This window comes from Doryrhamphus excisus, linkage group LG10 (assembly GCF_037039965.1).
Source record: "Doryrhamphus excisus strain RoL-2023G ecotype Guam linkage group LG10, RoL_Dexc_Guam_v1.1, whole genome shotgun sequence".
Taxonomy (NCBI): Eukaryota; Metazoa; Chordata; class Actinopteri; order Syngnathiformes; family Syngnathidae; genus Doryrhamphus; species Doryrhamphus excisus.
Genome location: NC_136366.1, coordinates 7,994,630 through 8,007,532, shown reverse-complemented (window position 1 = coordinate 8,007,532; position 12,903 = coordinate 7,994,630). Strand labels below are relative to the sequence as shown.

Here is a 12,903-nt window from a genome sequence, read left to right as displayed (position 1 = left end):
AATTTGGGGGTTGGCTGCACGGCGGTCGAGTGGTTAGCGCACAGACCTCACAGCTAGGAGACTGGGGGTTCAATCCCACCCTCGGCCATCTCTGTGTGGAGTTTGCATGTTCTCCCCGTGCATGCGTGGGTTTTTTCTGGGTACTCCGGTATCCTCCCACATTCCAAAAACATGCTAGGTTAATTAGCGACTCCAAATTGTCCATAGGTATGAATGTGAGTGTGAATGGTTGTTTGTCTATATGTGCCCTGGGATTGGCTGGCAACCAGTCCAGGGTGTACCCCGCCTCTCGCCCGAAGACAGCTGGGATAGGCTCCAGCACCCCCGCGACCCTCGTGAGGAAAGAAAGGTAGAAAATGAATGAATGAATGGTTTGTGTTGCTAGGCAAAAATCTTGGGACTTGATCATAACTCTATATATATATCAATATTTACTGTAAAAGTATTTTTAAAACGTAAAAATGCCGCTCGGTATGAAACATTTTAGAATAAAAATTTGGGGGTTGGCTGTACGGCGGTCGAGTGGTTAGCGCACAGACCTCACAGCTGGGAGACCGGGGTTCAATCCCACCCTCGGCCATCTCTGTGTGGAGTTTGCATGTTCTCCCCGTGCTTGCGTGGGTTTTCTCCGGGTACTCCGGTCCCCCCCATTCCAAAAGCATGCTAGGTTAATTAGCGAGTTAGGTATGAATGTGAGTGTGAATGGTTGTTTGTCTATATGTGCCCTGTGATTGGCAGGACACCAGTCCAGAGTGGACCCCGCCTCTCGCCCAAAGACAGCTGGGATAGGCTCCAGCACACCCGCGACGCTCGTGAGGATAAGCGGTATAAAATGAATGAATGAAAGGATTTGGGGGTATGTTTATTTTAGCTTGTGCTAATATAGGTATGATAACGCCTTTTAATCAAGACTAACGAGCTCCCTCTCTGTTTTATCGTTATCAGGCGACGTTTGATAACAAACGACGTGCCAGAAAGCTAATGATGTCGCTAAGATAAGTCTCCGTAAAGTTTTCCGTGTTTTTTTTTTAACACGGGGCGCTCATCCCTGTGGTGTATCATTCCAACATGGACGTGCGGCTTTACTTAAAATAAAGCCTGCTGCTCACTGAAGACATTCCTCACCGTCCCCCAGCGTCTTTTCATGCGCTTCTACGGCGATTGTGGCTTTTTCTGTTTGGTTACGCCGTAGAAAACGTTTAAGATCTTTCCGTTAAAGCTTGTCAGAAGTGTCAGCTTGTGCAAGACATCTTTCATTTTTACAGACAGGACTCAATATTGCAACGGTGGAAGAGTGATGGGAGGGCGGCAGGCAGGCAGGGAGGGAGGGAGGTTGTGAAAATTGCCGCTGGCTGCCACCCAAGGCCCGGTCTTTGTGGTAATGACGGGTTAGAAGCAGTGTTATTGCTCCCAGATGCCGTGCGGCTTCTCCGACGCCCCTTTGATGCACGGCCCAAGTCGCTCCGGTCTTTTCTATCGCACTCGTATCTACGCTCACACCACGACTACGCACGTACAAGAGGCTGTAAACGCACCGTTTTTTTTTTTTTAGCTTTTACAGTTTTGTCCAATTGTTTTTTAGAGTGGTGAACTTCCTCTGGTGTTTCATAATGAGCCCGCTATTACTCACTAACCAAACAAAAGCATGGAAAGTACTTTGCACTCGCGCAACAGCTCCAAACACCGCAGGCGGCGGCTTTTTCTTTTTTTTTTTTTTTAACATTGGACCGCCTTAGTGTGACTCAAAGGAGCATCACTATGGAAGTCATTGATGCCGCCTTTCACTGGAAGGAGCCTCGCTGACAAAAGCCTGCAAGAAAGCAGTTGATTTAGAATCCCTTTCTAATACCTTCATGGCTCCTTTTGCTGTTTTCTTACTTGTTACAAAGTGTAAAAAGAAGTTCAGCACCAAAAACAATACAGTCTAACTTTTGTTGTTACTGTGAGTCAACTCCTGACTTCCTGTTGATATTTTTCTTCACCTCTCAAGTCTGACATACATTTAGGTCCGAGTCCTCTTGACTTTAGAGTAGACCTGGTCTGCAATCTTTTTCAGGCCAAGCAAACGTTCTCATCATCCTCATCTTTTGCCTCGGCTTATCCGAGATTCCAAAGTGGTTTATAAAAGAATATCTTGAAAGTGACCAAGGTGCTCAAACCTTTTCATACCACTGTAGTAATGACACTGGGGTATTTTGTTTGGTAGTCGCCCCGCGATTGGCCGGCGACCAGTCCAGAGTCTACCCCGCCCTGGGATAGTCTCCATCATACCCTAGTGAGGATAAGTGGTATAGAAACATTTTAGAATAAAAATTTTGGGGGTTGGCTGCACGGTGGTCGAGTGGTTAGCGTGAAGACCTCACAGCTCGGAGACCGGGGTTTAATCCCACCGTCGGCCATCTCTGTGTGGAGTTTGCATGTTCTCCCCGTGCATGCGTGGGTTTTCTCCGGGTACCCCCCCCCCCACCCCACATTCCAAAAGCATGCTAGGTTAATTAGCGACTTAGGTATGAATGTGAGTGTGAATGGTTGTTTGTCTATATGTGCCCTGTGATTGGCTGGCCACCAGTCCAGGGTGGACCCCGCCTCTTGCCCGAATACAGCTGGGATAGGCTCCAGCACACCCGCGACCTTCGTGAGGATAAGCGGTAGAAAATGAATGAATGAATGAATTTGGGGCGTATCTTGAAAGTGACCAAAGTGCTCAAACCTTTTCATACCACCGTAGTAATGACACTAGGGTATTTTGTCTGGTAGTCGCCCTGCGATTGGCCGGCGACCAGTCCAGAGTGTACCCCGCCCTGGGATAGTCTCCAGCATACCCTAATGAGGATAAGTAGTATAGAAAACGGATGGATGGAGGTAACCTTATGGATAGAAGGCTCATTGTCCGCTACAAGGACGTAGAACTTCCCAAAAGCTCCCCCCTCTTCCCAGCCTGATGACCCTGATGGAAGGTTTGCTAATCCGAGACGGGAAGCCTCCAAGGTGGCTGAGATGATCACCAGACGCATCTTGAGACGTTTGGTCGGTATCGTCTTTCTCCTCCCACCTCTACCTCTCAGGTGTCCTCCTCAAAAGACGGAAGCCGTGTTTGCACGGTCGTACTGGATCCTTCACATCCCAAAAACCAACAGGCCCGCTTGTGCTCCAAGGGAGCATAGTTCATGGTTTTTCAGTGGAACACTTCCAAAAATTACCGCACAATTCCCTGGAAAATAGTGTCCAAAAGTAGAACAAGATTCCATAAAAATTCGACCACCAAGTTCCTTAACGACCACATGGGTTCTTTTCGGGACCACCACTGGTCCGCAGACCACAGGTTCTAGACAGGCACCATAGAGGGAGCAGATGAAGTAGTTCTTGATGGAAGAGCTACTCTTAAATATGAATACCATTAATATAAGAATCCTTCTCGTTTGCCTTTGCTTAATTGTTTTAAGCTTGTGTTTCACTTTGGCTGACGGACTCCGATGAGTCATAAGAAAAGGATTTTTTTGCCTCCTGCTTTGTGGTCTCTGTCAAACAAATCCTGTTTCTGAAAGCCCTCAATTTGCTCCTGGCATGCTGTCAAAACTACGTACAAACTTGATGCAAAGCACACGAGAGGTGCATTTATATGATGATATAGTGTATGCAAAGCCTTGTCTATGTTGACGAATGTGCTTTTTACATTTGCACTTTTCTTAGGCTAGCATATGGCAGAACATTCACTTCCAGGCCTACCTAAACACACACAGACACACTTAGCTGTGACAGACATCATTTTTCTTTGAGATGGGACATTGGGACGATGGGACAGTTCGTAAAGTCAACCTCTTCGATACATATACACGTTAGCAACGTTCTCCAAACTCATCAAATAGTTGAGGTTGAGATAGTTAATCAGTTCCAGAGTCCATCTATTAAGTGTACAGACTTGCAGTGTTCAGTGTTTTGTAATGCTAATGATAATGGTAATGGTTTTGTTTCATTTGAACATGCATCAGATTACAATTGAATGCATCACATAATCAGTTCACAGTTCCACATGTCATTCATTCATTTTCTACCGCTTTTCCTACGCCGCTAGCTAGTTAGCCTCTCCAATTTATGAATTCTAAACTGAAGAAAGTGTTTAAAATGGAGTGGGGAAGAAGGAGACAAAATAGGATGGAAAAAATGTCCACTTCCACACAGAATGGGAGGCTAACTCCATGCAGTGTGAAGGTAAATCTGATAAAAAAGTAATGTAATTTCTTATTAATGGAACATCACTGATGCCTAGTGACCAGAATACTACACATACAAAGTATTTCTATATTTTTGGACCGTTAATATGAATTTACCAAAAACCTTAATAAGTGAGGGAGCATTGTGAACGGTACTTTGTAATGTCTGCTGCTTTCTGCAGCTGAGTAAACAAATGGGGGGTGCTGGAGCCTATCCCAGCTGTCTTCAGGCGAGAGGCGGGGTATACCCTGGACTGTTCACCAGCCAATCACAGGGCACATTAGACAAACAACCATTCACACTCACATTCATACCTATGGACAATTTGGAGTCGCCAATTAACCTAGCATGTTTTTGGAATGTGGGAGGAAACCGGAGTACCCTGAGAAAACCCACGCATGTCCAAAATACCACAGCAATCCCAACATTATTGCAAATGGTGATCCAAAATTAGCATTCGCACGAGCCGTGTGAATTCCGCCTAGCAACAAGTGTTTCCACGATAAAGACAGAATTGTGTTGCATCTGCGCCGAGTCGCTCCAATTCTATTTGAGTTTTCGTCCTCCGTACGCCGTCCAATTTCTTTCTTTCTTTTTTCAGATTCCCCCCCTCCCCCCCACGTACTCGCACGCAAATCTGCACAGCTCACCTCCCGTTGCTCGTCTCCTGACTGCATTTAATGGCTAGATGAGAGGAAAATGTATGAATCATGTCCAGAGAGAGAAAGCGAGACTGAAGCAAAAAAAAAAAAAATGATGATGTCAGCATTCAGCAGCCTGGGGCCACTACCTCTTTTGTTCTAGTATTTTTTAATAGACACCTTAGATGCTGACAAATGTGTGTGTGTGTGTGTGTGTGTGCGTTTACATGCGTTTAGAGGGGATGTGACCATTTGGCTGCACAGGTCTTAAACCTTTGATGAAGGACACACACACACACACACACACATTTCCTTAAACACACACGCTGGCTTGGGCAGGGCAGACTGCGGTTAGCGGCCCAGATGGCTTAAAGCTTAGTTAGAGACTACCACTATACGTACGCGTTTATAGCAACTTTGCTCAGCTATTTTTAGACCTTTCTTGTTCATTTTCATGATGTGGAGCATGGGAGCTCACACGTGGGACACAAGTGGCAACACAATAGGCTTTGCATTTGTTATGCGTATGTGTGTGTGTGTGCAGATTGAGAAGGACAAACTCTCTCTATTTCTGTGTATGTGTTTCTCATTTGTAGCTCGCCCTCGTCGTACTCCCCACCGCTCTAATCAAAACCACAGACCTGACTGCATGTGTCCCCAGCCCCCCCTTTTCATGTGTTGTTAAATTTCATATCCTTTTACCTCTGCATGCTCCCCCCCCCGACCCACCCAAAGGTTCTCTGCCCCCCCCCCCATCATTAAATTATGTATTTTATGAAGTAAACACAAAATATTCAGCATGTGTTTCTCTGTCGCCCCCCTCAGGAGAAGGAGAAGAAGTACATGCTGCAGGTGGACAACTTGAGACTGCGGGACGTGGAGAAAGGCTTCATGTCCAGCAAGCACATTTTCGCCCTTTTCAACACCGAACAAAGGTTTTATTAGATATTTATAGATTTGATTAGATTATTGATCCTTTATACCAAATTTCCTCAAATCTATGATTGCTTTTGGACCTTCATAATTTGTCACTACAGACCTCATTATGGAACAGTTTCATAGTTTGAACATAAAAAAACGGTTTGACTTTCTAATCTGATTTTTGCCATTATTAGAGAGCTGCAGACATGAAATAACACCCCTATAGTCACTTCTACACTCCTGTTATTCTTCGCTTACACCACATTGCTCAACTGTAATACGCTGGCTACGCGATCACTGTGATTACACAAGAGACGGCCGTCGCTATAAACATAGCAAGCTACGCCGCTAACTAGTTAGCCTCTCCAATTTACGAATTCTAAACTGAAGAAAGTGTTTCAAATGGAGTGGGGAAGACGGAAACAAAGTAGGAAGGCAAAAAAATTACCACTTCCACACCGAATTGGAGGCTAACTCCATGCAGTTTGAAGATAAATCTGATAAAAAGTAATGTAATTTCATATTAATGGAACGTCAATGATGCCTAGTGACCAGAATACTACACATACAAAGTATTTCTATATTTTTGGACTGTTAATATGAATTTATCAAAAACCTTAATAAGTGTGAACGGTACTTTGTGATGTCTGCTGCTTTCTGCAGCTGATTAAACAAATGCTCCCAGCCTCTGTTTGTGTTAATACACACTATGTTGTGTGCAGGAACGTGTACAAGGACTACCGTCAGCTGGAGTTGGCCTGTGAGAGTCAGGAAGATGTGGACGCGTGGAAGGCCTCCTTCCTCCGAGCTGGCGTGTACCCCGAACGTGTCACGGTAACGCACCATCCATGTCTTTTCACGTAAATCCTTTTTAGCCATGTTGTTATGTTGCTCATGTTACTTTTTTGGTCCTCTTTCAATGTGTATCGTTGCTGTAGGAGAAGGAAGGCAAGGTAAGACACATACAACATAGCATAACGTTACGTCATGCTATGTTAGCCTATTCACTGAAGAAAATAAATAAATTATTATTATGTGGACGGCACGGTGGTCTAGTGGTTAGCGCGCAGACCTCACAGCTAGGAGACCAGGGTTCAATTCCACCCTCGGCCATCTCTGTGTGGAGTTTGCATGTTCTCCCCGTGCATGCGTGGGTTTTCTCCGGGTACTCCGGTTTCCTCCCACATTCCAAAAACATGCTAGGTTAATTGGCCACTCCAAATTGTCCATAGGTATGAATGTGAGTGTGAATGGTTGTTTGTCTACATGTGCCCTGTGATTGGCTGGCGACCAGTCCAGGGTGTACCCCGCCTCTCGCCCAAAGACAGCTGGGATAGGCTCCAGCAACCCCGTGACCCTCGTGAGGAAAAAGCGGTAGAAAAATGAATGAATGAATTAATTATTATGTGTAGAGAAGCCTGTTTTGTGTTTCGGTGGGTTTAAGGGACACATTTTACTGCACAATTGAAAAGTAAATGTCTTACCGTCCTATCGTCCCTCAGAGTGATGGAGGTGATGAAAATGGCTCAGACAACTTCATGAACAGCATGGACCCTCAGCTGGAGCGTCAGGTGGAGACCATCCGTAACCTGGTGGACTCCTACATGGCCATCGTCAACAAAACTGTCCGCGACTTGATGCCCAAGACCATCATGCATCTCATGATTAATAACGTGAGCGCCGCCGCACTGTGAAAACCTGCGGAGATGAATATCGATGTTCAACAAGAACAACTGTGCTCGCAGTGTAAAGAGTTCATAAACGCCGAGCTGCTGGCCCAGTTGTACTCGTGTGGGGACCAGAATACCTTGATGGAGGAGTCTCAGGAGCAGGCGCAGCACCGCGACGAGATGCTGCGGATGTACCACGCACTGCGCGAGGCGCTTAGCATTGTCGGCGACATCAGCACGACCACCATCTCCACCGCCATGCCGCCGCCTGTGGACGACTCCTGGCTGCAGGTTCAGCGAGGTGGATCCGGAGGAAGGTGAGAGATGAGCGGAAGAATCGGTTCACATAGCTGACTTTCATGTTATTAATGCTGGCTAACAACATTGGTTCTATTGCAGCTGTGTTGCACAATACACTTGTTCATAAATTAAATACGTGGTTTCACTTTACACTTCATTAAGTAAAATGTCACATGTCAAGACTTTTCTCCAATGACTTCAATCAGGCCTCCATTGTCCCCTCCCTCCCCCAGGTCTCCTGCCACCAGTCCCACTCCGAACCGCAGGGCGCCACCAGGCCCTCCGGCTCGCCCCGGTTCCCGTGGGCCTCCTCCCGCCGGTGGACCTCCGGTACCGTCTCGCCCTGGGGCTTCTCCGGACCCTTACAGCGGACCCCCGCCCACCGTGCCCTCTCGGCCTAACCGTGCACCCCCGAGCGTGCCCAGGTGAGTTAGCAGGATTTTGTACAGGAAAAATAACACACTATAATTGGTTATTATGGGACATCATTTGTATTACTCATCTTTATGGAAATAATCGTCCAGAATTCCCACCACAAATTGATCATTTGCCCCTCACAGGCCAATGAAAAGGAAGTTAGATACTACAACATATACAGCTTATTTTTAAATACCATTTCCTGCTAAATCGTCATGAAAACTCTTACTGGTAAACGTGATGATCCACACATTGTCCAACTGGTGTGGATGCTCTGTGTTGCAAAGGGGGATGTGAAGACACCAGGAAGCGGAGGTAAATAAACAAATGGGACACTTTGGTGGTGATGTAGAAATAGAACCAAAAGATGCTACATAGATTCAAAAAGGTGGCTTTCTAGTCTTTAGACTGTTAAGAGAATCAGCGTCCTTGTGTCCAAAAGTTGGAATTGTTGTGCGTGTTGGTGAGTGGAATGACGGGTGAGAAATAGGTTGTTGGTTTGGCTAGCTAGCTAACCTGTTCATCCCGATTTGTAACCTTTTTTTTGTTTGCTCTCACTAAGCCAAGCTCTTCTTTGTCTCTGTCTCACCACACATCCATCACCTACCTACCACATAACCGCACTTCTTTCCCACAGAATCACTATCACTGACCAATGAGGACTAACCTGTTTCTGGTACGTCTGTGCTGTCCGCCATTGTTAGCATAACCCCATTCATCATGGCCGCCTTCCTTCTTCTTCTTCTTTCTCTTCTCACTACTCATATTATTTGTTTCACTCACTTTTTTGTTCTCTTCTTAGAGTGCTGCATGGGAACACACATTGTGTGTTGACATTTTGTTTGTCAAAAGTGTGCAGTGATGCAGTTTTCAGGGTTGGGAAGACCTTAAAATGGAGGCTAATCAGTCCAGCCTCCATTTTGTTTGCTGTGTGTCATTGATTTATGTGATGCATAACATCCCTTCAACCCCAACCTTTATCAACCATTTGGTGACCAATTAATGCAAACAATGTGACAAAGTACAATATATTATGGGATTATAGATGGCTTAGTTTTATTATTAGCAACCGAGGCTACCGGTAATTTTGCTAACCGTTTGCTTGCGCATTCATTTGATATGTCATTTGATAACGTAATGAGGTGGAATGAATGTTTAAATCATGATTAGACAACTTTCCAAAGAAATAAACCCTTAATCCTATTTTATGTTAGTATTTTTTGGTATGCTTTATTTTATAAATCACAAATACAGAGCTGTTTTTGGAAAGAAATCACCACTTAGCTTAATATACCTTAAAGCTAATCGCAAGGTATTGTAGCTACATTACTGGATATGTATAGTATGCTAATGCTAATGCTAAATGCTCTATTTTATAAAGGTTTAAATCACAATTACAGAGCATTTTTTGCAAAGAAATCACCAGTTAGCTTAATTTACATTAAAGCTGACTGCGAGACATTGAAGTTACATTACTGTATATGTATAGTATGCTAATGTTAATGCTAAATGCTCTATTTTATAAAGGTTTAAATCACAATTACAAAGCATTTTTGTAAAGAAATCACCACTTTGCTTAATTTACCTTAAAGCTAACTGCGAGGCATTGAAGCTACATTACTGTATATGTATAGTATGCTAATGCTAAATGCTCTATTTTATAAAGGTTTAAATCACAATTACAGAGCATTGTTGGAAAGAAATCACCAGTTAGCTTAATTTATCTTAAAGCTAACTGCAAGGCTAACAACAAAGAAATTGCCATTCCGGCTGATTGAGCTCAGACCTGCGACTGTGCTAACAGGCTAATGGTTGCAAAATCTTCTGGTTGACGTATGTTAACTGATTTCTAACTTTTGTGTATGAATAAAAATTGGTAAAAACATCATGCTAAGCTTAGGCCGGCAAATTTTATGAAATATTTTTTCAGCTAAGCTTTACTAATGTAGCGATAAGCAGCCAAATGCTAGAAGCTAAACAAGGTGCGCTCTTGAACGTTGTGTGACAGATGGTTGTTACGTCATGCATTTAACAGCAAACGACACATTTCTCTGACGATGTGTCATCGGGTGTCCCCCTCGTGTGACTTTTTCCTCATATGCTTTTCTTTATAACTCAAATAACCCCAATGGGGCTCCGCCCTCTTTCTGTGTGTCCCCCACAGTCGGAGGCCCCCACCTTCTCCGACCCACTAGACCTCCGACCTTCCTCCTTCTTCCTTTCCTCTGCATCTTTCCCTCCTCTCGGAATACGACGCCACGGGGCAACAGCGCCACCTTCCTGCAGCGGCTCCTATCTCTCTGCAAGACCACCCCATCGCACCCCCCCCCACCACCCCCTCGACCCCAACCGACATCCCTACCCCCAAAATAATCACACAGCACCACTGCTGCATGAGAGACCTCTGACTATGTACTGGATGAAGTCACATGCATACCGTATAAAGCGTACAGTACAGACCCTCAGCACGGAGCGAAAGGGAATATTTAGTCATCAAATATGTCAGGGAGTCATGAAAGAAATAATTGGTTATGAAATAGATGATTCATAAATAGGTTCAGTATCACCATTTTAGATTTCAGATAAATTTAAATTTTGACTTTTGATTTAAGTCATTTGGACACAAAAACACTCATTAAAAATGTACATTAAATTATTATAAAAATAAAGTAAATAAAATAAAATATTATTTGCTATTTTCAGAAGTTTTATTTCACCATTTAAATTCTGCTTTCTCACTTTTGCCATTTAATTTGTATTTTATTTGTCTGTGAATTCAATTAATTTGAATGGCGAACCAACCACCTCCATATAATCTGGCTTACATTACAAGCCCCCCCCCCCCCAAAAAAAAAACAAAAAAAAAAAAACGAGAGAATATTTCTCTTTCGGGTCTGGAATGAATAGAAATTGAATGATAAATGGAGCAAAATGTGTTTCATGCATCATGAACACACCCCTGTTAAAGTAGCATTAGTTTTTCTTCCCCGTCGGCCTTATTTGGTTCGCTCCAGTTTCTGTACCCCCCCCCCCCCCCGCTTTCCTTCCCAGTTGGTGTTGGTCACATTGTGTTATTTCAGCTAAACAGGGGTGTACTTGCTTTATGTATGCTCAACAAAAAAATGAAGTCCTGCTTCTTTTAAAGAGTGTTTTGGTTATGTTTTTGTTTTTGTTTTTGTTTTCTGAACAGCAAACCAATTGAACCCTAGAGGACTCTGTTGTTCCCTTCATCCATCTACGAGCGAGGCCTGGATCCTTCCTCGCGCTCCTCCTCCTCTATGCAACACACAACGTTCCCGTTTTTTCATGTAAAATAAGAGTTTTTCCGCTCACTTCCTCCACGAATGAATGAATGAAACTGTTACCTTATTACAAAAGAAGGCGGGATGTGATTAAAAAGTGCAATATGTAGCATGTTTCTGTGCTGGCAGACAGAGAAAGGAGCGCCAAGTAAAAAAAAAAAAATCTGTGTTCAGGGGGACAGTGAGAGGATTAATCCATCCCCGCAAATTCTCCTTCTGTTACTTTACCACTTCTTTCAATGGTGGTGTGTTGTATTTGGACCGCCCCCCCTCTCCCCCATCCCGTACCCTACTTGTTTATCATGGGACATATCTTTGCTTAACGGTTTATTATGTACAGTATATATGTGTTGTGATGTTTAGAGAAGTGTGAATTGAACTTAAATACAGGTATTGAAGTGGTGTGTGTACAATATGGATGTTTGCAGGATGGTTGATTCCTTGGCTGTTTATTTTCTCGTCCCCCACCCCCTCCAAAAGAAAGAAAAGAATAAGCTAACCATGACTGGACCCTGCAGGAGCACTGCTGTCATTTTCTTCACTCATTAAAAACTGCAGTGTACTGAGAAGACTTTCTGTGTACTTTGTCCCCACCCCCCACACACATTTCTGTTGATATTGTACACAATATTATAGTTATGTTATACTATATATAACTATATACTGTTTTAGTTTGGAAGAAAACATATATTCACTACATAAAGTATTGAAATGATGTAGCTGAAACAGATTTTACTTTTAAGGAGCAAAATTTCACTTGAAATATTTTTTTCATAATTATTTTAACCCCTGGAGTTTATTAAAAAGCATACTTTTAGAGGGTAAAATATTTTAAAAGTATAACGACTTCTACATTTACATAGTTTGGCATGCATTTATTATTATTCGACTATGCAAGTGATACGGACATCCTCTGGGGGGCGCTCCTCGCGAGACAGGCAAAAAATAGGGTCGATACCACAGAAGAAGAAAAATGCAAGCAGAAGAAGAAAGAAAAGGCGCGTTAAATTGAAAGATCAGCTAGCATATTTTAAATAAAGTATTGACTCATTTTAGCTTTTATAGCGTAGACAACCGACTTTTGGAAGAAATGTCTGACAAGAGAAGGACACAAGGACGGCACCACAGACGTGAAGAGCAGCCACGTTCGTCACCACGCTCACGGAGTAAGAAACATTTTTATTTTTGTGTTCAAATGCTAAATGTTGTGTTGTTCATTCAAGAAACGTGTGTTTAGTTAATTATTTGTCCAAAATGCCGTGCTGCTCAATCTTATCCGGGTCGTTTTCCGTCTTTTTCCGGTGAATACGTCACTACCATAGGCATACATGTAGACGTCTCATTGAGTGGGTTTGCCAACTGCTGCGATACGTCAACGTCGTCGCCATATTGGATGTGTCAAGGCTGCGCTGTAAATAAATATGAGTAAATGTACTTGCT

General features: G+C 43.6%; 1 protein-coding gene across 10 annotated transcripts in view; it reads left to right on the top strand.

Annotated features, from left to right (window-relative positions):
• Positions 1-12,032, top strand: part of dnm1a (dynamin 1a) — a 38,003-nt gene extending 25,971 nt beyond the window's left edge. For 6 of the 10 annotated variants that reach the window (XM_078793977.1, XM_078793969.1, XM_078793972.1 and 3 more), the window contains 7 exons: positions 5,679-5,788; positions 6,497-6,608; positions 6,713-6,727; positions 7,277-7,447; positions 7,520-7,761; positions 7,978-8,169; positions 10,326-12,032. In XM_078793977.1, the coding sequence (XP_078650103.1) occupies positions 5,679-5,788; positions 6,497-6,608; positions 6,713-6,727; positions 7,277-7,447; positions 7,520-7,761; positions 7,978-8,169; positions 10,326-10,356 (873 nt within the window). In that variant the 3' untranslated portion in view covers positions 10,357-12,032. Of the gene's footprint in view, positions 1-5,678; positions 5,789-6,496; positions 6,609-6,712; positions 6,728-7,276; positions 7,448-7,519; positions 7,762-7,977; positions 8,174-8,798; positions 8,838-10,325 lie in introns of those variants that run through there. The other 4 variants (XM_078793974.1, XM_078793970.1, XM_078793973.1 and 1 more) reach the window with 2 other exon arrangements.
• The last annotated feature ends 871 nt before the right edge of the window (positions 12,033-12,903 follow it).